The sequence below is a fragment of the Lathamus discolor genome, chromosome 14 (genome assembly GCF_037157495.1).
Source record: "Lathamus discolor isolate bLatDis1 chromosome 14, bLatDis1.hap1, whole genome shotgun sequence".
NCBI classification, from domain to species: domain Eukaryota; kingdom Metazoa; phylum Chordata; class Aves; order Psittaciformes; family Psittacidae; genus Lathamus; species Lathamus discolor.
Genome location: NC_088897.1, coordinates 3099493 through 3125263, shown reverse-complemented (window position 1 = coordinate 3125263; position 25771 = coordinate 3099493). Strand labels below are relative to the sequence as shown.

Below are 25771 nucleotides of genomic sequence, written 5' to 3'. Positions count from 1 at the left end.
TCGAGTGCTTGGGGCTCTTTTCTGGGCCAGCTCTACAAACCACAGCAGGACAGAGAACACATCACCTCGGTGCTGCTGCCACTGTCACTTCGCAACAGCAACGCATTTCCCTTGCTGCAGCTGCTTTCATCCCACATCAGATGGTGCTTTCACCATCTGATTTCAGCCACTGTATTTCACCAGATAGTGATTTTCCACTATTTGTCTACAAAAAACCAAAATTGAACTTTCCAGCTACAGAATTATCTCAGGGGGAAAAATATTATTTCAGAGAGCTGCAGTTATAGATGGCTTATCTAAGGGCAGATTCCTTTGTGATCAGCTGGCTTCCACGTCCCCTGCACCAGACCACGCAGGCCCAGAGTGCCAAGACCTCTAGATAACCTACACATGAAATACTTTGCATCATCTACCTACTCCATCCAGCAGTGAGATATAAACCACTAGTCTGCTCATTCCTACAGCGAGGGACTCCGCAGTTCAGCCAGGGCAGGATCTCCCTCCCCACGCAGAAGCGTTGTCCATGGTGTAAGAAGTGATGGCAATTGTGGGCTCCAAACAGTCTGGCAGGTGTAGGGGGGGAGTATGAAACCCCTCACACTCCCTGCAGTGGGAGAAACTAGTGACTAGAGATTCAGCTCTGAGCAGACAGGGCGTTTTATTGAAGTATAAACACAACTATATCCCAGCCCTCCTCTTTTCCACGCCACCAGTAATAAAAAATCTGGTGCATCACCATTAAACACTGTTTCCCCAGACGCATCTGTGCCATCCCCCTTGACAGGCTCAAAGAAAATATCTACAGTCTGTGTGGGCAGACAGTGGTACAGCAGAGGCCAGAAGTACTGAGGGGAGCTGAGTGAGGAAGCTACCTCCACATCGGGCTCTCCTTCCCACATGCTAAAGCTAAAAAGTTTTGGAGCAGTGTCCCACATGCCTGGTGCCTCTCCAAACACATCTGGGGAATCCTCCAGGCAGCATAAGAGCACTTTAGGTTTTTATAGCTGTGTCTCGGGACTTGTAAGCCACGCCACGGCTCTTCAGCTCTCGGACGATCCCTGCAGCAAGGAGAAAAACATACTTCAGTATTCCTTAGGGAAGAAGAGCCCTGGAAAAATCCGGTTGCTCTGTCATGTAGGCTTCACACAGTTTATCCCTGGTACCACAGGGACAGTCAGCAGCATTTTTAATATCAGCTTCTGACAGATGTTGTGCTGAAAGACTGCTGGGAGAAACCCCACCTACATAACCCTGAAAGCACCTCCCATTCAGCATCTCTTTGTGGTACCCTTGCTCATCCCTTCACCCACACTGCATGTGCTCTGTTCGCAATAGACAGTATTCACTGAACATCCTGATTTCGTCACACAGCACAGCACAATGCGCTACCCAGTCTGACAGCTTCGAAACAGCAACAGCCCCAACACCTCCTGCACAGAGCAACCCCTCAGCTGCCACCTGCGCAGGAGCCTCCCCCATAACACGAGCTGCAGTGTTACCTTGAGGCAGCCGGCCGGTCACTGACACTGCGTACACACCCGGCTTGAAGTTACCTGGGGGAAAGAGAACACTGAGGGACCTGCACGGCAGCAGCCAGGTGGGGCAGCATCCTGGGAGCCTCTGCCGACGCTGATGCCCCCTCATCGGGAGCAGAGACCCCCTCTGCAGCCCCAAAAGCAACTCCCGCTGCCCCGGAGAGGGGTTTGCCGAGTAGAAGGGATCTCCGCCCCCAGAAGCCCACTCACTGATCCGCTGCCACTTGGAGACCCAGCTGTCCTCGGGGCTCATCATCGCGATGATCCTGCGGGAGGGACAGGCATGAGGGGCGCCCTGCGGCCGAGTGACACCCCGGGGATCACGGGGCGCGCCCACTCACCCGTCGAAGGAGGAGCTGGTACAGTCATAGACCATCTCCCGGTTGCCCTTCATCTGCAGGTACGCATCGCAGTTGTCGCAGCCGTCGTACTCGAACTGGTCGATGGTCTGAGGGGACAGAGACGTCAGCGCGGGGCCTGGCCGGGACCGGGGAGGACCGGAGCGAGGGAAGGGGAGGGCCGAGCCGGGCCAGGCCGCAGCTGCCAGGCAAAGCTGGCTGGGAAAAGGGGGGGAGCCCCGGGACGGAGAGGCCCCAGCCCGGCGGCAGGAGGGGAGAAGGGCCCGGGCCGGGGCCGGAGCACCGGGGCACGGTGCCGGCGCTGGCCGCACCTTGACGAGGGAGCACAGCAGGCAGGCGCGGAGGTGCCGCAGGTCCTTGGGAACCGTCTCCAGCGCCATGCCGGCACGGCGAGCCCCGCGCAGGCGCAGAGCGCGACCGGGGCTGGGCGCGCAGGGCGGCCGGGTCCTAGCGCCGGTCCCGGGCGGGGGCCCCCCGCGTCGCGGCGGTGCGGGGGGTCTGCCCCCCCCGGCAACTGCGCACAGCGCCTCGGTGCGAAGAACAAAACCAGGCGAGCAGACCGGGTACGTGCATAAATATATTAGTAAATAAATATATTTCTTAGCACATCAGCATATTCACACATCTTTTATCGGACATAAATACACAAGTTTGCATAGATATAAAACGTATTCTTCCTTTTTTTCTCTTTTTTTTTTTGGGGGGGGGGGTGTCATAATTTATTCCCAAGCCCCAGAGCCAGGCCAGGCTCAGGAAATGACAACCAGTGACAAAAAACAAACCTATATTCACATTTCCAAAGGATCTGAACATCACAGAACGGAGCAAAGGCTCTGTGTGCGAAGGGAGGAGGTCCAGCCAGCCCGGGCCACAGCACCCACGCCGGTGGGGCAGGAGGCCTTGGGAAGGGGCAGTCCCTGGGGAATGTCTGCACTTCGGGTCAAGATGGAGGGAGTTTGGGATGCTCTGGCTTCCATAGGTTTTCAGCTGGGACTTTGGAGGCAATGAAGAAAAACGAGCTCTGCTTCACTGCAGTGAGGCTGAAGAAATTCCATGACTGAGCCCAGGGGTCCTGAGCGCTTGAAAGCATCGCCCTGAAGTGACAGGGGCAGGAACTGAAAGGAGCTTTTTCTCAGATGCTGCTTCTTCCCTCCCCGGCAGCCAAGGATGGAAGTACATCTACTGAAGAGGACCTTAAAAACCACCTTCCTGGAGAGTTCCTCACTCGCCTCCCATCCAAGAACCCACAGAGGCAGACCTGCATGCTCTCATTCGGCTCAGCATCTAGAATGGCTTTCTGTATGAAAGGGAGCAGCAGCATAATGTCAGGAAAGGAAAACAGGAAAGGAAAGGAAAAGCAGGCTTTGCCCTGCACAGCCCTGTAATACTGCAGTAGGGAGTGGAAAGAGTGCATTAGTGCTGACCACTTTCTCCAAGAAGCTTGAGGCTTGCTGCAAGTTCCAAGCCCTCTGTTTGCTTAAGGCTAAGGAGGGAAAGATGAGGCCTTTTAGACTGCAGACTAGATGCCCATTCTTTGAGGCAGTGAAATGCATCCCTGGAGGTTCGCAGCCTTCTTTTAAGGAAACCAGTGGGAGCACCTGGACTTCACAACCCTCCTTCCTGTGAAGTCATCTGAGTCCTCCAGGATGGTCAAGGATGTAGGGAGCTGGTTGAGATAAGCCATGGACAACATGCACAGGAAGCTGAACAGGGAGAATCTACATATGCTCCTGTTTTGTTCATTTTTTTTCCTCTATCTTAAGGCAGACATCCCTGCAAGGGAGAAAGAAATCTGAGCTTGTGTCTTCTGCCTGCTTTGTAGGACAAGCAAGAAGAGCCTCGAAAGATTAAAATATAGTTCTCCTGGCTTCTTTGATGAAAGAAATTCAGCTCTTCCCTAGACTGAAAGGTCCTGCAGTGGTTTGGTCACAGAAGACAAGAAATGAACATTAACAAAGGAATAATGTTGTGTTTTAAACAGTGCTATTGCCTGACTTAGTATCATCACTTGAATGTCAGTGACTGATTAGCAGCTGGGACAAAGATGCCTTTTTCAAAGAAGAAGGGCAGCAAACCCCATAAAAAGCCTTTCTCACCAATGAAGGAAGGCAGAGGTAGGATCATCTTGAACTGGGACTACATAACCCATACTCTCTCTTGTACTGGAGAAGCAGCTGCTGCTTTAAAGAAAGACACAAAAAGGTTACTGAGTACTCAGCAGTTTGTCCCTACATTGGGTTTCAAACTGTCAGGAGTTACCTTCAGCTCCAGTGCTGCTTCCTCACCAATGCTGCATTAGTCTTAACTCTGGGAACGCTCGGTGCCACAGAAATGGGCACTTCATGTGGGAATCTGGTGAATTCTTTGGCCTGAATGGTCACTGAGGGCAATAAAATCAATACTCGAATTCCCTGCTGAATGAAAACTGATTGGGTTCTGTAAGTTTTTTATTTGGGCAGGCTTTATTTTACTTGAATGCCCCCAAATTATGAGATGTAGGAAATAAGAACTAGTGACATTAAAAAAAAAACCCTCCACAACTGGGAGAGAAAAAACCCTAGTAATAAACCAAGAACTGAGTGATTGATCAAGTTTTCTCTCTCCATTCATCAAAATATTAGGAAAGCCAGAAGAGTATTTTGAAGAATTCCTTTGCAGAATCATTTTGGGTGTCTTAGAAACACAGTAAGACTGGGTGATGCTCTGCATTTATTATGGATGCTTTTGCTGGGAATTTTGCTGTGTCTTGAGGCTATGAGGGAGGAAGGACAGAAGCAAGAGCCACATCAAGACAAAGATTTTCCATGATTCCTGAGATGAGAGCATCTCAGGTATGAAATACACTCAACAAATGAGTTGCTCTTAACAGAGCCAGCCATCACACCTATCTTGAGAGTAGGTGGAAGAGTTAGAGAATGAGAGACTTGTACACATTGCCAGATGAGATTGCTCTTCCCACTGCAACAGGAAGAGGCTAACCCAACTCCTTCCCAGAAATGCTGATATTGTCCCTGTGTCTTCACCTCACCTGCTGCTGGCAAAACCCAGCAAATGGCTGAGATGGCGTCAGCTGAGGGACAATGAAGTGATCAAAAGTGGTGAGAGCCTTTGGTTTCCAACAAAGCCTGAAGCAGCACCTTGCAGGGCAGACCTGTGGGTGATGAGATGGAGAATAGCTTGTTCCTGTGTCTGAAGTAAGAGTGGAAAAGCTAAATTAAGAAGTCTGGCTTTTGACCTAAGTGAGGCAATTAAGTCAGGAGCTACCAGGCCACAGAAAGTCATTTCTGCAGCTTTTGGTCTTGAAGGTTTGTTTATTTTTGAAGTGTTTAGCAAAACCTTCCATGGCATGGACATGCCAAAATAGTAGCTTGCACTCACTGCGCGAGCTCTCCAGCTGGTGACTCCCAACTCTGGTCTCTGAGCGAGCTAGCCCACACAGATGTACAGGATGAAGATGGTCTGCCTCTGCCTTCAAAGGAGAAGGGGACCTGGAGAACACAGCACCGTGTTTGTGTGACCATCGCAACTTGGGAACATGTGAAGAGACCGCAAGTGCTTATTCGCAGTCTGCACCCTGGCATGGGCTGTGCAGGTCAGGGTTGTGCAGAGAGCCAGATGTGAGCTCCTCAACGGCTGGTACACTGAACATCTTTGTCCACTCCAGCTCTCCGGTAAGGAAGCAGGCCAGTGTTTTATTAAACTGAGTGTTCACGGACATCCTGGACCTCCTCTTCAGATCCTGTGTTCAAAGAAAAGGAAAAAGAAAAATGCTCACCTAGCTGAACATTCCTGGGCTCTGCAGCCGTGACCCTGCAATACAGAGAACAGATGCTGCAGCGAAAGCCACTAAGTTTCTCACAGTATTTTGGAGGGACTTTCCTGGCCACCTCCCCAGTCAGTTTGTTTCTGAAAGCTAAGCACAATAAAATGTTAAGATAAGATGTCAAGCTAGTCTTTAAATATTTCAGAAGATACAGGCTAAGCACAGTGCACGTCAGAGTTCACACTGGTACCAGACGTTTGCTTCTGAGGCTTTTTGATGCTTGCTCTTCAAGGAAAATCTGTACAGCCATTTAAAAAATCAGCAGCAACAGAACGTAACACCAATTCGTATTCCCACAGTGGCAGGGCAGCACCTACCAGGGACAGCGAACAACAGAAACTCCGAACAACAAAAGCAGACTGCAGGTGCTGTGTGCATGCAGGAGAGGGAGGGCACCTGCATTTCAGAGTGTACAAGAAGCTGCACAGGTTGCTTGTGAGTCTCAAACAAGCCAAACCCAATGAGTGGTGTTCGGCCTTAAATGCCAACCCCTCAGGCCCAGCCAGCAAGGACTGCAGCTCATGCTCTTCACCAGCCCCTTCCGCCTGGTGAACTGTGAACAGGCAAGCGCTGAGCAGTTCACTTGGAAATATTCAACACGCTGCAACTGCCTAGAAACAGTGCACCCTGAGCTACTGCTTCAGTTAGGCCCTTTCTCTGTCAGTGACCGAATGTTGATGCACACACCACAGTCCTTTACCCAGATATCTCTCAAGCCTGCCCAGAGCAATCACACAGGGCCAATAAAGGCAATCACACAGGGCAATAAAGCCCAGTAAAGGCATACAGGTATTATTTTTGCACATAACCCTTTTCCTGAATGTTCCCAAGATCAAAAGGAGACAAATGTGCATGCAGGTATTCATAGAGAGCAATTCAAAACAGCTTTTCAGAACAGTCACGGCAAATTTGGGGGGTTTATAAATGACCAGCTGGAGGAACCAGACCTGTGAAAATTAAATCTATGGGAAGAAAACAAACTCTATTCTGCTTTAAGAAGGAAATACACAGGCACAGTGTTACACACATACATACATGTGCAGCATGGCCAAAGTACCAGGAGACAGAGTTTGAGCATATCTGGCATTTGTGTCACTGGTACATTGAATAAGCCATTGCCAACTGTTTCTCACACGCACCAGCTTATGTGCAACACAAAAGAGACGGTACAGCTTCGATCTCTCTGCAGTCAGATGCCCTGAGGCACCCGGACAGCATTATTAAAATGTTTTTCTGAAAATCATGCCTGTGTGAGTGTCCCCTGTTACCCAAAAAGAAAGAGAGGTTATAAAAAGGTCTTAGATTGGGAGTGGTGGTAGAGCCTCAGCTGCCGAACTGGCCATCAAGCCCCACACAGGGCAATGAACTAAAGGAGCACACCTTGGGGATACAACAGAAGTCTTGTTCTCTGGATATCAGATTTTACTGGTAGGTCTTTTTCTGCCCTCTAATCCCTTTTCTTCTCTGTAGTAAAGATCAAAGACATGACATGAAAAGAAATAGCTAAGAGGATGAGTAGGGGATGGAGGAGAGGGGGAGATGCTGACAGCGTGCTGCAGAGGTGAGATTTCCCAGAGAGAGAAATCAAGAGATTTCATCTGCCTGTGCTGGTAGTAATCTAGCTGTTCTGGAACGAGTTCTGTAAATGCCAGGGTGGTTTAGGAAGCCATCTAGCTGTAACTCGCTGCTAGTTGTCTGACTTCTCTTTAAAGATTCCATTCAGCATTGCTTGAGGATTGATTCTTCAGTGAAACAACTCCCAGGTACAGTCTCCCAGGCAAGAGAGCCAGGGATGTATCTGTATGCAAACCCCACCAGGAGAAGCTGGTGGAGGTGCTCAAGGAAGCAGGATAAACTCCAAGATCATGCAAGCATCATTGCGATCATCTGCAGAGTCCTGGCAATGGCTGCGGGCAGCGTTATTCCCTGTAATGCCAGTGCATGGCACTGCCTGCACAAGTGGAGCTTCTCCAGGGGCCATGGACCGACTCAGCCTCACCTTGCAGCTAGGTGAGGTAAGCACATACCTGGAGGGTGCTGCATCCCACAGGAGCACCCTCAGCTTCTGGAAACCCTAGTTTAGGGACTTCCTGAGCCAGAGAGTGTATTTGCATCTCTGTATTTGATAGCTCTTGATCTAGGCTCTTGAACCCATTTTATTTCTGGCACCTATGTCCTCTGGGCAATAAGCACCAGTTTCACCACACACCATGTTATTACTTTATTGGGTGTTTTAAAGCTTCTGGTTCCCATTTGATGCCACCTCTTTGTTATAAGCACTGGTGAATCTCTTTTATCTGCCTTCTCTCCTGATTTCATATCCTCCCTTTCATATCCTCTGCTAATCATCTTTTTTCCCACATGAAAGTGTCTATATTCTTTCTGTTTTCTCAGAAAACCCTCATTGTTGTGACTGTACTCGATACCTTTCTGCACTTCTCCCGGGTCTGCTACATCCTTCTTTGAGAAGTGCCGGGCAGTGGTGGGTGCTAGCTGTGAAAGCTCTGCGCACTCACACAGATGCATGATGGCACTTGCTGCTTGTTCCCCATTTGTTGCCAGCTAGTTCCTAACAATAATTCGATTTTTACTTAGAAGCAGTTTTGCTTGTGTGTGGCATTTTGTGCTGCTTACATGTGATTTCATTCACCACTCTACTGCCTGATAACTCAGCAACAGGAGATAGTTTATACCCACTTTATAACCACACTTTATAAGCAGTTTTAAAGCTGCCAGTGCTGAAGGATTTTGTCTTTTATAAACTACTTTATAAACTATCTCTTCTCCTTGTGCAGGATATTTATGAGCTTGCTGAAAGGTGCAGACAGTTGGAGAACTCCACTTTCTTCCTTCTCTGAGTAACTCTCTTCCATTAAGAATGATCTGCACTTTGTCTCCTATTTTTTAGTGAGTTATTTACCTATGAGAGTACCTTCCCTTTTATCCTTTGAGAGCTTCATTCCCCTAAAAGACCTGCAAGGCGTTATCTCTCTCTACAAAAGCAGTGTTGCCTCCTCCCCTGGTTTTCACATTTAGCCATGTACCTACAAGTCAGACCCTGTATTTGAATTTTTAACAATTTGCTAGGCAGGAAAGTCAGGCTCATTCTGTGGCTTCAGCTGTTTCAAGCAGATATTGCCCTCAGCTCTTCCTTCTGGCTCTGGGCATGGGTAACAGATTGCAGCCCATGTTTGTGAGTTAGCAGTTCCGTGCTTGAGCCCCTGCACGATGCCCACGTGGATGCTCTGTAGCCCTGGCGATTCATTACAAGCCGCTTTCCTGATGCCTTTCAGAAATGCTCAGACTAATGATTTGATTTATGAGGGATCCTCTGCCCCATGTGCCAGAGTGAGAACCTCTTCAAGCACTTCCACACTGATCACTAAAGCAACAAATTCAGTTTACCCTTCTGCTATGCAGTTACAGCCCTTGCACATCCCTCTGAGACCTGTGTTACTCCATGGACCTGCAGAGCCCCTGGCAGCTTTCCTGCTCCTAAAGGAGTTCAAACGGTTTGCATTACTAGTCTTTCTCACAAGCTGTTCATAGCAATCTCCCCTGCCCTGCCTCGCTGTGGCTCCATGCTCAGCTTTGCTGTTTTCTGATTTCTTTGTCTAGCCACGCCTTTACTTTGGAAGAACAGTTTCTTGCTTCTAATTTCCCTTTCTGTTGCTTGGCCAGCCCTTTTCTGGGGCTTTAAATGATCCTTGTGCCCAAAAGCATCTTACTGTTTTGACTGCTTCTTTTAGTACTGTTTGAAGAAGGGTCTCATGTATACGTAGGCTCCTTTTTTTCAGCCTGTGCTAGCGCAGGGCATTAGAACCCTAACATCATAGTTCTCTTACTTAGGCACAATTGGGGATTTTTGTGTTACTTGTCATTGGACTTTACACTCTCCTTAACACGGTGTCCCTCCCATGCCACCAGAAGAGACACATTCTTCTCTGTAATTTCACCTAGGAATTACAGGTGCCCACTGTTTGTTTTAAGCTGGGTTTCTGAAAGGTTTATGTCAAAACTTCACTTTGAAGCTGGCCTTTCTAATTCATCTACTTACATTTTTAGCCTTACAACATTTATCTAGAGGCATATATTTACGCATTTCTTCTTGGTCTCCTTATCTATTTTTGTGCCCTCCTTACATGGGACTGTTTATTGAGATTGTTTTTTGCTCTTTTAGCTTGTTCTCTGTTGATTTACATCCAGTAACTCTGAGGTTGTGTTATGTCAACCAAAGTGTTTTCAGCTTGATGGCTTTTCTGCATAAGCTCTGCTCCTGCTCCCTTCAACTGTCCTCAGTTCCTAATAAAGTTAAATCCTTACTTTCTATATCTTCCTTTCTCAATCTTACAAGGAGATTCTGACTCTCTGGCTGGTCCTGAAAGCATTCACAGAAGCTACTGCAATCAAGTAGACTCAGAGTCACAATGTGCTTTCCAACACACTGGTCCTTCTAGCTCCTGGAAAAGGGAAGGAATGAAGGCTGTGTGTGCTTGCACACTGGCACTGGCTCTGGGTGGATGTCAAGAGAGCTTTCCCCCACCATGCCATCAGGAGGTGGGGACATTTGGGCCGTTGGGGTTCTCTACAAAGAGGTGGAGGCATCACACCATGGACCTTTGCCATGCCTTGGACACTGCAGCACCCAGCACCCTGTGTGAGGTGCACAGGCTCCAGCTCTGGTGGCCTGGGGAGTCCTCCCAGTTTTATTTTAAAATGGGAGCTCAAAGCAGCTCCTGAGCAGCCTGCCCCTCATCTCAGGGGGCTCTCTCCATGTGGAGGTCCCTTGCTGTGAGCCTGGGAGGGCTGTGTCCTGGCAATATCGCTGCCCACTGTCTGCAACTCAGGGGACATCAGTACTCAGAGCTACCTGTAAACCAGGGAGATGATACTCTCTACACTCCTTATCTCTCCAAATGGCAGCATCCCCCCAGGCTCTTTGAAGAACTCATCTGCAGTGTCAGGCACTTCTGTGCCTGGGAAAAACCCTCTGTTCCTGGGAGTCTGGGAGCGCGGAGTGCTGCAGGCAGCCAGCACCGGGCTCCATCCAGCCTCTCCCCCTTCTCTGCTGCCTTCTCACAGGCGCTCCAGCACCAGGAGCCTGGGTGTGGTGGAGGGCTGGATAGACGAGCATGGGGAGGAAGTTATTATCTGTGTGGCACAATGGGCACAGTGAGTCATGAGTTTAAGGCCAGCATTTTAACAGAAATTAGGCAGCTCGATCTGTATTTGGTACCTAAATCAAAACGATTTGCCCGAGGAGCTACAATGAGTCAGTGGCAGGGTGAGGAAAGGAGCCAGGCTCCGCTTGCAGCCAGCACCTGCCCATGCTGACTCGCAGGCTGCTGTGTTCAGAGGAGCATGAGAGAGCAAGACCTGGGAGCTAAACTCAGGCTCTTCCAAAGAGTCTGGTCTCAAATGCATTTCCCCTCTCAGAGATGTGCAGCAGTTAGGCAAAGGACCAAACTTTAATTATGTCCGATTTCCGAATGATGCTGAAAAGCAACTCCCACACAACAGAGGCAGGTGAGAGGTGAGGCATGTGCAAATCCATAAACTCATTTAGTCTGTTTTCCTACTACCACTGGCAATGCACACTTCCTTACTGATTCAGTTAGCAAGGGCTGGCTAAAACAACTAGAGCCCAATAAGCCTTGAGACTGCCAGTGAGACATCCAGACTGATGTAAGGACACTGAGAAACATGCTCCCAACCCTTTGTTTGGGAGATATTCCAGCTGCTAGAGATGCTTAGTTCAAAATAGCCACCTTATTCCTCATGTGTATTATTTTAGGATGAGACTGCAGGGTTTGGTGCCCTCATTAACAGCCTTGCTAATCATTCAGGCCATCATTTTCAGACAGGTGACCTCTGAAATGCTTCTATTGTCAGTGGTCCTGTAGGAAAGCCCACCGTGAAGGTACCAGGTTTACTGGCAGCCAGAGTACCTTCAGCAAACCACCCTCATTCACTTGCTTGCTGCAAGAAGAGGCCAACAGCAGACTTACCCTGACTACCCTGCTGAGACGGGCAGTGAAGTTGAAGACTCAGACTGTGTCTGGGGGTGCCTGTCCCTGAGAAATCAGCAGGAACCGTGTGGTTTCCCTCCCATCCTGACAACCCCTCCTCCTGCTTTTTCAGCTCTGAGCCAGACTGCAGCACTAAACACTTCCAGAGTGGCCGAGAGCCTGAGCTGCAGGACTGGGGAGCGCTTGGGGGGATCAGGGGCTGGGCTTCAGGTGAGCAGCGGTAGCCAGCAGGATGTCCATGAGGAGCATGAGCATCGCATGCTTTGGGCAAGGCTGAGTCCTCGGGCAGAAGAGCGGGGCTGGGCTCCAGGGGACATTTTCTTTTCCTTCGGTGGTGACGGCTCTGTGAGCTGTGTTTTGGGGGCAGTGGGACAGGGGATGTCCCAGATGCTCCCAACTGTCTGTTGGCATCTCTGCTGAAGTCCAACCTGCTTGGAGAAGCAGAAGGGATATGAGGGGGTTGCCGGCCTTGCTGGGAACAGGCTGGCTGTCCCGCCAGAGCTGCTTCCTGCTGCACAGTGCTGCTTTCTGGAGGCTGCTGGCAGTGATGGCTTTTCTCAGTCCTCTTTTGTGTCCGAGCACTGTGGAAGCCAACCTTGGCCCCTGAGTACCGGGACTTGCGCTGCCCAGGCCCTTGCCCTGCCCACCCCGGAGGACACTCCGCATCTCTTCTGTAGTGGTGGTGCTGGTGGTGGTGATAGTGGACGTGGCTGAGCACCTGGGGCTTGGCTGGACCAGCACCCCCAGGCACCATCAAGTCCAAGGACCTGGGCCGCGTGTCCCTTGGTGGCAGCGGCTGCTCCTGGCCATTGTCCATGGCAGGTCTCTCTGAGCTGCAGTACACAAAGGGGTCGTAATCACTGCTGAGGGAGCTGCGGAAAGTGGAGCAGCTGCCATGGATGCCCTGCAGACTGACATCTGTGCAGTTCAACATGGAGTCGCTGGAGGAACCGTGGCAAGGCCCCGAGCTGGAGTCGCTGCCCGGCCCATCTGCCAGGTAGCCGCTGTGCTCCGTGAGATAGCTCTCTCCAGAGCCGCTGCTGTTGTGCTGGTGCCCGTGGCCAACCCCCCGGCGAAGGGCAGGTGCCCGGTGCTGCTTCTGCACCAAGGCTGCCTTGAGCCCCAGGCAGGGGGGCTGGGGCTGGAGAGAACAAGTCCTGTGGGGTGGCAGCGTCTGCCCGCATGCCGAGGGGTTGGGATGCTGCTGGCCCAGCAAGCCCGGAGCCAGGGGAGACGGGTGGCCACAGGCAAGCAGGGAGGTGGCTGGCCTGTAGGGCATGTAGTGGATGGTGCCAAAATCCAACTGGGAGAGCTCCAGAGAGTGAAAGAAGGGGTTGCCATGGGCTTGCTCCAGGGGAAAGTTCCTGAGGTTCCTCTGAGGATAAGCATGTGGGAGGTGGTAAAGGGCATGTCCTGGGTGCTGGCGGAAGAGGTGGAGTCGCCGTCCGGGTTCCATGTCCCGTGGGGCCATCCTGGAGCCAGCAGTCGTGGCCTGGTCCGCCGAGTCTCTGGCTGTGGAGAGAGAAGGGAGCATCCAGCACAAGTCTCACAGCCCAGCTGCAGCGGCCCCTGCATCAGCGAGCCTTCACTGCACCCCCACATCCCACCCATGCCCTGCAACCCCTCCCTGCCACCACCAAACTGTCTCGATGGTCCTGCACAAGCAGCACCTGCCCTGCTGCCCTGACCCTCAGATCACACCTCCCTTTCCCACAGGTCCCAGGACTGAAACCTCCTCCTCTCAGTGCAGGTCCCAGCCCAAGCCCTGTACACTGCTGGTGTTCACATGCACAGGGACCCCTCTCCATGCACCCACCACCCTGGACACCCATACATGCTCCTGCTGATGCACCGTGTGCATCACCCGAGAGTACATGGACCCTCTGGGCACAGCCCTGCTGTGTCTGAGCCCTACCAAGGATATTGAACATGCAAAGTGGACATGTGTGGTGCTGCTGCAGCCAGGGGTCAACGCACTCCCGGTGAAACTCGTGGGAGCACGAGATGATCCGCAGCTCCTAGAGAGGTGGAAAGAAGAAGAGGAGTGTGAGCAAGGAGAACCATGTTCCAAGGGCTGGATGGGTCCCTCTTGACGGAAGTGAGCTCTGTAGGATAGAAAGATGGCTAACTGTGAGCGGGCTGCAGCCCAGCTTTGCACGGAGGGGGTTGTGCAGCAGCCTGGCAGTTCTGGTTCTGCTCACTGCATCCAGCACTGCATCCAACCACCTCCAGAGAGGTGGCTGCCCTTGGGAATAGCTGGGGGGCTGCCCCGCTGTTGCAATATGGATGTATTATGGGCATTTTCATAGAATCATAGAATCCCAGACTGGTTTGGGTTGGAAGGGACCTTAAAGCTCACCCAGTTCCAACTGCTGCCACGGGCAGGGACCCCTTCCACTGGAGCAGCTTGCTCCAAGCTCCTGTGTCCAACCTGGACTTGAGCACTGCCAGGGATGGGGCAGCCACAGCTGCTCTGGGCACCCTGTGCCAGCACCTCAGCACCTCATTTTACCCTACAGCAAGAGCTGGAGAACTGTCTTCAAGGAACCTGAGTCTGCAGGGGCAGGGCTGTTTTGGCCACGGTGCTGGCAGAGCTCCTTTGATGCCCATCCTACCACAGCCCCCAGGAGCTGCAGAAGGAAACATTCCAAGTGCCTCCTGCCCCTACCACACTGCTCAGCCCCCACCGCAGCTCCCCCACGCCTGCAGCCAGCACGCTCAGTGCTATGGCTCTGCAGCAACCATGCCTGCAGCCTACCTGGCCCTCGCTGAACTCCTCCAGGCAGATGGCACAGACCGGGGCTGAGCTGCAGGTACTGGCCGAGTCCCACCGCGCTGCTGGCCGGCACCTCGCCTGGAACTTGCGCGTGGCCAGCTGCCCGATGGCCTGCATGGTCTGCTGCTGCAGGGAGTCCTGCACCGGAGAGAGGAGGCGTGAAGGAGAGGCTCAGCCCCACACTGCCCTGCTTCCCACTGCCCTTCCATTTGTAAAATGGCATCATCAGGAATCTGGGGGTGATACTCGTTTTTCCAGAGCTGACTTTTTGTCTAACCTGACTTTGCCAGAGTAGGCTTTGTCACCAGCAGGAGACATCTGGCCACAGGCGGTCAAAATCAGCAGTGCTGAATTTTTGAGCCCCAAAGGCTTGTCCTTTTATAGGACCAATGGGGTATTGTCAAATCTGGAAATACATCTGACTCTGAAAAGACAATTATTTAATTTGTTAGTTTCTATTAAAAATACTGTCTTCTGCTCTCTACCTGTACAGACAATACCGCTAAAATCAAGAGCTTGAGGGGGGCCAGCTCTGCAGCTTTGGGTGCTGGGCCAAGCTCTGAAAGGTGCTGGGAGCAGGCTGCAGTGCTGGTGGGGCAGCAGGAGGAAAGCAAGACCACCCCACAAGGAATGCTGCCAGCCTGTCTCAGGTTCACTCTGCTCATTCCTGGGCTGCTCCTGCTTCATGTGGCCTCGTCTTCAGTTCACACAGAGGTATATTTCCCCTCTCAAACTGTGCCCATTCTTGCCTTTCCTGTGTTTCCATTCGCTCAGACACAGCTGCTCCATGAGGTCCCTACCTGGGTCCTGTTCAGTTGGCACTTTGTGCGCACCACAAAAATTAAGATGATAACGACCACAGTGCTGACCACCGTGAGGAGGATCCACACGTCGTAGTCTGGCTGTGGGATAGAACAGGGAAGAAATTACTCGTATGCGGCAGGGGTGGGAGTCAGAAGCTAGGCAGGGGAATCCCAATCTCTTCCTGCCCATCAGCCTTTGAATACATGATCCTTGGCCAAGCGCTGTCTCATATGCTCTTTACAGGTAAAAGTAAAAGGTTTCAGTCTTTTCTGTGCATTCCAGCAGGAATGGAATTTCTCTGTCTTGCAGCTCTCTAGAGGTCATGGTCTAGAGGTAGCACAAGATGAAAACATCAGATCTTGGTCTCACCTGAAGAGACAGAGAATCCCCTCACCTCACTCATGACAATTAAAGTAAGGGAAGAGAAGAAGCTGAAAGCACTTCTGAGCCTTTATTTGCAGCATGCCATCTGAATGCTGCAGACAGGCAGCTACTGCAAAAGGCTGTGATCTCTGTCCCCGGGGAGGAAAGCTCAGCATCTCTGGGGAAGTCCTACTCCACGGCAGAGCAGCTTGGGAGGGAGGATACAGAAGGCAGTGGGAATGGTGTGTCTCTCACCCAAGATGGTGGCTCCTTGACCTCTATCTTCACATGGGCCTCTCTGTTCTTGTTCACGACACCCATGAGAAGCTCAGCATCATGACCTCTGATCAGAACCACGGGCTGACTCAGACCTCTGGGCTTTCTCAGCTGTAAAGGAACAAACAGAGTAAGAGGCGCTCCAGAACAGCCTGAAACAAGGACTATCCCAGCTCCCAAGGCATGTCTGGTTCCTCCCGATGCTTCTTGCACACACTTTAAATACCAACTGACCCCCGCAACTTGCCTTGCTCCTCTTTGATGAGATCAGATGGAAGCTCTTCCTCTTCCAGCAGCTCTTCAGCGAGGTTTTCTTAACAACCTCCAATGGTGCCTTCTACATGCACAACTGGTCACTGTTCAGTGTGTTTCTGACCATACCAGCAGCTTTCCACCATGGTCCAGACAGCCTGGCATGGGCTGGCTCAGCAAGTGCCTGAGTCTGCCCTCTGCTCCACACCGACCTGAGTGAGGGTGTCCATCTGACACCAGCCACTTCCCATACCCTTACTGAGCAATCTCAGCACCCCCTTGCCTGTACGCCCTGCTGTATTTCCCTGGCATCAGAATTTTAGTTCTAAGTGTACAAAAGAATGACAACAGATGAATCCAGTGAGCAGGAGTCAGCCCAGAGGTTGGATAATCTCAAGCCCAGCTCCCCTACCTGTCCTCTTATCTAGTGCTGGATGCTTTTCATCATCCCTTGATTATTTTGAGGTGGGACCTATTTCTTTCTAGAGATGACAGCAGCGTTGGTGGAAGAGACCTCTGGAGGTCTTTAAACCAGTGTTAAGCTTGCAGTAGGAGCATCACCACCAGCATAGCAGGGTGGCCGTGACTTTGGCTTGAACATTCGAGAAATCACCTTTCCCCTAAGGCACACCAGGGCTGTCTGTACTAGCTAGGATAGGGTAATCTGTGACTGATCAAGAGGAAGCATCCAGAAAAGCTCAACTGACCAGACAGTGTCCTTCAAGAGCAGCAAGATGCTGTTCACAAGCTGCTGGCACGTGCTGTGGCGGGACACCTGGATGTCCCATGGAGTGAGCGAAAGAGTAAAGCCCTGTCTGTGTACATGGATGAGCTCTTACAGCTAACATCCCAAACCGCCTGCAGTGTCCTCCTGGAACCTCCCACTGCATGTCAGTGGCCAGTAGGTCCTGACTCTGGCACATTTTGGGATGGGACAGAGGCACCGTGGTTTAGCTGTTATTATCAGTGGGGTTTGTACCTGATCAGCAGCACTTTCATCATCGGTAATGTCAAAAAGGATCGCACGAGCTCCACGCTCCCCCGCCAGCTTTGCCTGTCCAAAAGAACAGAAGCTTCAGTGGACATTTGTACCTCTGCATTAACATCTACCATTTGGATATGTATCTGCCTCCCCATCTCTTCACGGGGGAAAGAAGCACCTGCTGCTTAGACTGAGAAAACACTTTACACCCTGGTTTCTGTACTTGTGTCGAGCCTGCTCCTGCTACAGCCCTGAAGTTCGTGGACAGTTTCCCCCTGTAGTTGTGGAGGCAAATTACTTGGTGGGCTTGCAGTGCACACCAAATTCCCCAGCTGTCTGTGCCCCTTTGCTTCAGAGTTGGATTTGCTGGGGAGGGATCCGCAGCCCCATTAGCCCTGCGGACCCCTGCGCATCCCTCGCATCCTAGGACAGCAGGAACCCCTTCAGGTCCCCACTGCTCACCATAGCTGCATCAACCATGGGCTGTCTATGGGCTTGACTCCCACACATATTGTTCTCCTCAGTCCCTGTCCCCCACAGGTACCAGGGAGAAGCTCAGGCAATGCCTGGGCTGTGGGTCCGGTCTAGGATTAGGAACGGAGTGGCTTTTCACAGCCCACCGGCTGCTGTGTTCTGAGAACAGTGTTGAGACCCACCCAAATGAATACACATGCCACCCCGCTGAGGTCAAAGCACAGTGCCTGGAGGACCTTGTGGGGTCACCCACGTCCTCCCACCAAGCCCTTTGAGCCCTCCAGGCAGGCAAAGACAGCCTTTGGAGATGGGAACATGAACAGAAAGCAGGGCTGGGCCACTCTTACTCATGTGGAGCCCTTTGATCTGCACGTCCCCGAGCGCCTGTGCAAACAGGAGCTGCCGGAGCCGCTGCCGCAGCTCACCCTCGACATTGCCAAACCCCAGCTTGGGGCCAGAGGTCAGTGCCGCCGCTTCCCAGCCGCGGTATCAAACACAGGGCGCCAGCGGAGCGGAGGGAAGGGGCATTCCCAGCAGCGGTGGAGTGTGTTCAGCTCCATCCCTCACTCGCAGGTGCTGGTCACCTGCACGCACCTCATCAGGGGGAAGATGGGTGCCTTGGTCTGGGGCCAGGGATGGGGATGTGTGTGGAGCTGCAGATGGTCAGGAAGAGCACGGAGGACAGGCTGAAGGCTCTGAGTCTCTGAGTCACTGAATGGATCTGACACTCTTGGGTATACCAGATGGGGAAGCTGGAGAAGTGGGACCACAGGCTAGGGGCAGGGACCAGAGACTGGGGTCCTGCCTGGGATCAAAGAAGCCTCAGTGTTTGCGAGCACTGAAGAAGAAACAGGACTTTCAGATAGTGACTTACACCCACTGGAGCCAGTCAGGCTTTGATGAACAGTGAACAGCTTTACAAAGATCTTATCCTGCTAAAGACACCAACAACAGGAAAAAGAACAACTGAGAATGGACAACTGACTCTTCCCAACATCCTTCTGACTCCTGCTGCAAAGGACACAGCTTTTGTTCAAGCTATCCATAGCCTATGTAAGGCAACAGTTTTCTGAGTGCTTGCTGCCTTTCAACAGCTCTCTCCAGCCACATGGCAGAGCGGCCCTCCCTTTCTGAGGACTGAAACACTTTTGGTACAAACGTATTTTGAGGGTGACTGAGGAGGTTCCAGTAGCCTGTCAATCAGACTGGCAACCAATGGTTTGCTCAGGGAAAAAACTAGCACACCCCCAAAATTACAAACTATGCATCAGAAAGAAAAATAAATCACTTTGAAGTGTGATCAGGTGGAGTTCTCCTGCTGGGCTAGACGCTTGGCTGGGTGACAGCTAAAGCAGAGGTTATGATAACACTTTTCACATGGCTATTTTTATCATCATTGATACAGCACTGCAATTCAATATGCAAAGCTCCACCGCAAAAACGCGTCAGGAAAACAAGGCTCCAGCGAGCACCAGCTACATCCTACGGCTTCATCCCTGCTCCTGCGGAGAAGTGTTGTCCAGGGATTCTGAGGAAGAGATCTGTATGATGTTGGAGGAAAGGAGCTTGGCTTCAGGAGGATGGGGAAGCAGCCAGACAGCAATTTCAGGGGGATGGAAGAATCAAGGTACAAGGCAGGGCCCAGGGATGTGGCCAGCTTAAGAAGCATCTGCCTGTATTTCATGGCTAACCTAGTCCTATTTCATAGAACCATAGAATGGTTTGGGTTGGAAGGAACCCTAAAGATCATCCAGCTCCAATACCCCTGCTATGGTCAGGGACACCTTCCACTAGACCAGAATGTGACCCTAACAGCAGGGAGAAGAGCTGTGAGCCTCCCTGGGTGAGGTCTTGGAGTAGGATGTAGTAACTGTAGGCAGGACGGCATCTGATGTCATGCCTAGTTGGACCTCAAAATCCATTGCTGGATTTGGCTCTGGTAATAAAGCAATGATGACTAAAGGCCAGTGGACTGTCACTCTACCATGGCAACGAACTGAGGGGTTTATTTGCTTTGTGTGGGTTCATGGCCCTGGAGAAGGGATCAAGGCTAGTGAGGATGACCACAGTGCAGCAATGCACCATGACTTGTCCCCCCTGTGCTGACCTTTCTCAGCTGACCCTAGCACAGGGTGCCCAGAGAAGCTGCGGCTGCCCCATCCCTGGCAGTGCTCAAGGCCAGGTTGGACACAGGGGCTTGGAGCAAGCTGCTCCAGTGGCAGAGGCTGGAACTGGATGAGCTTTGAGGTCCCTTCCAACCCAAACCAGTCTGGGATTCTGGGATTCTCTGATCCCTGGCCTCAGTAACGTGCTGGTACTTCCTGCACTATGATCAGCAACTCAAAGATAAAGGACAAAACTAACAAAACAGCTTCTAACCTTTAAGGTTCTCAAGTGGAAGATGAGTACTGGATGCTGCTCCTTCCTTCTGTTCAAGACCCTCCACAACACTTGCACTGACCAAACCAGCTGTTGCTACTGCCAACCCCAGCACCCTCCCCTGCGAGACGAGACCATTATAATGTGATGGGCCCATCTGGATGGACCTGGGACAGCTGGAGTACCCAGCTGTGCTCCTTAAGGATGCCTTGCTCTCATTCCTGTCACAAGATGCACTGGAAGCCCCTGGGTTCACGCTTCATCCTCCTCATCCTCATGCACTTACACCCACGGTGGGACCAGGCTGATTTCCAGGTCTGGGTAACTGGCAGCAGTTCCCTAACTCTAGCACACTGGTTGTGCTGACAGCTGGCATCAGTTCCAGTGCAGCAGCAAGCCAAACTTGGGCTTCCACCCTGGTCCAGAAAGGGATAGGCACTGCTGTCTGCCATGCAGCTGGGGGGAAGCAGCCCCGAAGTGGCCAACCCATAGCAGCATCACATCCCTTCCCTTGCTTTTGTAGCCACAACCTCTGCATAAAAAAAAAAAAAAAGAAACCAACTAAAAAAACCCCAAACTGCTGTGCAGGAGCAACTGCTTGGAATGAGTTTCACCTGCCCTGTTCAGCCCGGCGACAGGGAGGATGGAAAAGGACCCTGTCCCCATCCTCAGCACATCACTGCCAGCAGAAGGCAGACACCAGGGGCAGGATCACCTGAATGCATCCAGATAAAGCCAAGAAGAGCTAAGTAAGTTGGGTTTTTTTTTCATATTTGTACAGTGCTGGTGGAAAATAACACATTTAGTACAGAGACAATAACAAGTAAAAGCTAATGCCAGCCTTATCCACACCACTTTATCAGAGACCCAAAGATTTTAAGGCTTAAAAAATGACCCTCGTTCCTACCTGACTTCCTTATTACCAGAGAATTGCACCAGTGACCTCAGCTTTTTACACAGTGACTGCTGTGTTGCTGAGGTACCTCTTTCACGGGAAACCTGATCTGAAGACCTCTGAAAGCTTCCATTGCTTTGCAGGGCAGATGGTGGCCCATGCTGTTAACAAGTCACATCCCACCACTACTTCATCTCGTTTGTTTCTGGCCCAGTTGCTCAGTGCTGATTCTTTACATGCCTCATCCAGTGAAGTATCACAGTACTATTTTTGAAGACAGAGCTACAGAAGGTGTCTTCTGTGACCAGGTTTTCCCACAGGTCAGAGGACACCAAGAAACACAAGCAAGCAAGCGGGAGGCTGCAAAAGAGGAGGGGCACAAGGCTGCCAGGCAGCTGGGATGCTGGGGTCAGGTCTGAGCATCCCAGAGCAGTCAGGTTAAGGAAAACTCCACAGCTTTTACAAAGCCAGGCAGTCCAAAAGGTAAAGAGGGATGGGTATTGGGGATGGCTGCCACGGCATCTCTCCCAAAGGACCCCCCTGCCAAGGATCTCTGTCCTTGTCCTTTTCTCCACCTTCCACCAGCTCTTTCCTACCCTCCTGCTCTTACTCTTTCCTGCACCACAGGTTTCCATTCCCACATTTGTACCTACCTTGTTTGCCAGTGACAGGCAGGGGTTGGGATCCCGATCCGGCTGTTCAAGCTTGACAATGGTGATGAATCCTGATTCGGTGTGCTCATCCTCGCTCGTGTTGCACAGGGACAGTGGGTGGGACTGAGGGACACAAGCAAAGGGACACTCAGACCTTGGGCCTTAGCACTGCAAAGGGTGGCTCAAGCCCATCGCTCACTGTACCATAGCTCCCTGCCCACAGGGTGCAGGACACCCCTGCAGTGGGCATCACCACTGCTGCTGCATCCCATGGCCCTGTCTAAGAGTCACTGAGGCTCTGAATGCCACAAAAGAGCAAGTCACTGTCCAAGTTTTGGTCCACCAGGACAACATCATAGAATCCTAAAAATGGTTCGGATTGGAAGGGATCTTAAAGATCATCTAGTTCCAACTTCCATGTCCCAGAGAAAGGTGCAGTTTCTATCTTGGCCTGCACTTGGGTCTGGCTTTGCCCCAGTCACAGATATTCAGAGCTAGAGCAGCCCACAAGAGCACAGTCATTGACTTCTGGGATGGAGCATCCAGACAGCACAGGTCTTGTTGCTGCAAGGACTGGCAGCATCCTTGGACCACCAGCCCCTGCCAGCAGCCAGCATGCTCCCTGCCAGGGCCTGGGCGAGGTGAAGGGACCACAACAAAAGCAAACTTCTGTTGCCCTCAAAGCTTCAGCACTTCTTGTTTCTCAGCCACCAAACTCGACAACTTGAAGATAAATTTGCAGACAAACCAAAGCAAGGAGTGAAAAAAAATGAAAGCAGGTAGAGAAGTACCAGGAATGAGAAGGGAGAAGAAAAGATTTCCAGTAACCAAACCCCAGTGAGTCCTGGAGAAGTGCTCATGAGCTTGAGCCCAGCTGTTGGGAAGCTGAGACAAGACAGGGTCAAGGCACCAGGTCTGGGCACCCACCCTGCAGAGCACCCTGCAGAAAGGGATATGGTGCCCCAGCATGTCACTGGGACACGAGCCGCGGGGCTCACTCCTGTTGGAGGCAGGCAGTTGGGCTTTCGGTGGTCAAGGCCCCTGGAGGTGAGCCTGTCCCGGTGTGGGGCAGAGCTCAGAGGGGCAGCACCACTGCCCTTGGCTGCACCTCATTCCTGTGCATTCACCCTCATTACGACATCCACTGAGCACTGCTCTGGTCGCTGTCTGGAAGAGTGAGCAACTGCCTCTGATTCTTCAGTCCAGCAGTGGAAGGATGGTGGTGTTGGGTGGTGGTGCACGGCAGGATGTTGAAGCGAACTGCATATCAGCTGTTGGCTCCCTCTTGGGGGTCCCATCACCCCCAGCTCTTCTTAACACAGCTACCTGGCTTCCTGCTCTGTGACTATGTTGTGGTGTATGAAGCACACAGGTTATGGTACAGAAAAGCCTGTAAATACTGAGGCTGCTGGACAGCTGTTATTACTGCATTGATGCATGGAAGTGTGGGAAACAAGCAAGAAAGCTCAACATCATCCATCAGGAGGATTAAGGCAGGCTTTGTGCCTGGTGTCCATCCAGAAGCATGCCCAGAAGGCTTGCCCACCCCTGCACATAATCCTACAACAGCATCCCAGTGCTATGCAAAAAGGGCTGTTGTCTTGGCAGATTTAAAACAAGGGGCAGGAACTGTCAGAGCAGCCCAAGGACACTCCTCACCCTCCATCCACACTCGCCATTGCTGCCCCAGGGGCTGTGAGGCTGTGTTGGGCCCTTGCTCAGGCTGCTGAGGCTGCTCCTGAGCATGGAGCCAGGCCACACGGAGGCACAGGGCTGGCAGAGCTGGGCAATGGGGCAGGCTCGGAAAGAGACAGATCATGTTTCCTCCCCTCTGCCAGCTGCTTACTGCAGAAATCCAGCTGTGGGGGAGAGGGAAAACAGGGCTTATTCCACCTAACTGCAGACATGCCGATGTCACCTTTTAATGTCTGAGTGGGTCACAAGAACAAGTCCTTCAAGGAGGATGACTCACCCAGGCTGTTTTTAGTCACATCCTTCAGGAGGAGATGCACCATGCCCATTTCTTGCTGCTAACAGTGAAGGGGTGTCAGCAATTCACTCAGATGCAGCCATCCATATGGAAGCCTTCGAAAGCCGAAGCAGACAAGCAGCACCTATGCTCACTCAGAAATGCAAAGTGTCCTTGCTGGGCACACAGAGAGAGAGCTCTGCCTGTTGGAGCTGCTGCAGCCAGAGAGGCCGGGGTGGATGATGCTAAAGTTAACTGGGGCTGCATGCCAGAGCTGGTCCTGTACAGGCTGGAGCATCCTGCCCTGCATCCCCATACCAGCCCAGAGCCAGGGACGTGGGATGCTGGTCTTCACCCCAACATCCCCAGCAAAGCCCTAGGGCTGCAGACAGAGTGGGGTTCTCAGCCGGGTCCTGCCCTCCGGGCCCCCTCCCTGTCTGGCCAAGGTGCCCCTGCAGCCCAGCCAGGGCTCAGTGGAGGCCCCTTGCAGAGACCACAGCTCCATTACCCAGTCCCAAGCAGCCCCACACTGGCTGCTGGCTGCTGCCTGCACTGACCCACAGCGCCGAGGTATCCAGTGCTGCAAATTGCAGAGATTGCCCCTTCATGTGGGCAATCTTTGGTGGCTGCACCCATCAAACAATGCAGGGCACAGTCATGCTGCTGGCAGACACCAGGTGGGTTTGTGCAGCCTGTGCTACGGCACAACCTGGCACCAGTTCCAAAGGCGCGAGCAGCCTGGCACTGGGGGATCCGGAAGCGCTACAAAAATCACAGTGCTACGTTTTGCTCATTGCAGGGGGGTTGGAGCAGGTGAGTGTTGAAGGTCCCTTCCAACCCAAACTCTTCTGTGATTCTGTGATTTTTGTAGCACTAAGTCCTGGGCTGCAAAACAAAAGCTCTCAAAAGTGAGTTAAAATGGTGAGGATTAAATAACCCCAACATACCCACAACCACAGACATTTGCAAACTGCCCAGGTTTTGAGGCAGGTAACACCTACAGTCACAAGCGAATAAAGAAAAAGCCCAGGCTCTCACCACCTCAGGAGCTTGGAGACCTATGTGTAAGAGCTGGCACCATGAGCACGAGCTAAGACATAACCTGCTACACTTCAAATACTGCACAGAGTAGCTCGGCACCAATGAACTGCTGCGTGCCTTTGACTGGCAGTCCCCCATCCACCTTCCTCTTGGGGACTCCCTCTCTAATCCATACTGGTATTTGAAGAAAAATCTCATAGTGCTATAGAACTTAGACTTCAAACTCAAAGACACTGGAGAGGGTGCGATCATACCAAGCCAAGCACCATAACTCTAGAAATGCAGGTTTCCAGGGGAGCAATTCAATCTGTTATGCCCTGGAAGCACTAAGAGAAGGCTCCCAAATAACCCCACGCTTCACACAAGTAACAGCAGGCACTGCCCCACCAGGACCAACACAGCATTGGAGTGCCCATGATCCCACCGGCTTTACCAAGCAATGTCGTTGCTTTTATACTCTGTTTGCTCGACTGGGAGTTCTCCGGCTTTCGGTTAATGTATCATTTGAATAAAGGCAGAAAAACACAAAACAGGAAATGCAAAGAGCGTGTCTCGTGATCCTTCCAATACTGCAGAGATAACCCTCCTGCCGGCGTCACCCAGCCTAGGCTGCCAGTGCTGCTTGGAGCCGTGTCCAGCGCTAGGTGGGTATGCCTGGGGGTGCTGTGACAGTCCTGTGTGTGAGCATGGAGCAACCCCTCTGTGACAAGGGCTGCAGGGCCTGATCACAGCATTAATGATAAACACTGGGGATAAAAGCAACAAGCTAAGCTGCTGCAGCCCCAGATGAGCGTCGGAGCGCATATAAAATGCTGGCAGCTGTTCCAGTTGGTAAATCTGGAGAAGGCTTGCTGATGGATGCACGAAAGCCTTCCCTTTGATTATCTATTAAGACTGGGCATCATGGTCTTCTCCTCATCCCTCTGGGACACCCACCCTCCCTGAGCAAGCAAGAGTCCTTGGCCGCAGGCATTCCTGCTGGGGCACAACTGCACCCACCAAGGGCAGGGCAGGGCAGGAGGCCGGGGGAAACAGCCATGCAGATCCTTGTCAGCAGAAACCCCTGCCCAGGCACCTCAGCCAGATCCGTGATGCCCTCGTTACCGTGTGACCTGTCCCTCATCAGACACTAATCATCTCTGGAGGATGAGTGCAGGTGCC

General features: G+C 52.0%; 2 protein-coding genes across 4 annotated transcripts in view; both read right to left on the bottom strand.

The window, feature by feature from the left end:
- Nucleotides 1-639: 639 nt before the first annotated feature.
- SUPT4H1 (SPT4 homolog, DSIF elongation factor subunit) lies at nt 640-2315 on the bottom strand. Its single transcript, XM_065694350.1, has 5 exons — nt 2206-2315; nt 1877-1983; nt 1746-1801; nt 1500-1553; nt 640-1058 (listed from the first exon to the last, which is right to left on the bottom strand). Exons 1-5 carry the CDS (start codon nt 2272-2274, stop codon nt 991-993), a joined length of 354 nt encoding a protein of 117 aa, XP_065550422.1. The 5' UTR covers nt 2275-2315; the 3' UTR covers nt 640-990.
- Nucleotides 2316-2458: 143 nt separating this feature from the next.
- The window catches only part of RNF43 (ring finger protein 43), a 58092-nt gene continuing 34779 nt past the window's right edge, over nt 2459-25771 (bottom strand). For 2 of the 3 annotated variants that reach the window (XM_065694346.1, XM_065694347.1), the window contains 8 exons: nt 21601-21723; nt 17197-17271; nt 15945-16076; nt 15323-15424; nt 14505-14660; nt 13662-13764; nt 11726-13258; nt 2459-5633 (listed from right to left, as the gene is read on the bottom strand). In XM_065694346.1, the coding sequence (XP_065550418.1) occupies nt 5590-5633; nt 11726-13258; nt 13662-13764; nt 14505-14660; nt 15323-15424; nt 15945-16076; nt 17197-17271; nt 21601-21723 (2268 nt within the window). In that variant the 3' untranslated portion in view covers nt 2459-5589. Of the gene's footprint in view, nt 5705-11725; nt 13259-13661; nt 13765-14504; nt 14661-15322; nt 15425-15944; nt 16077-17196; nt 17272-21600; nt 21724-25771 lie in introns of all 3 variants that reach the window. The other variant, XM_065694349.1, reaches the window with a different exon arrangement.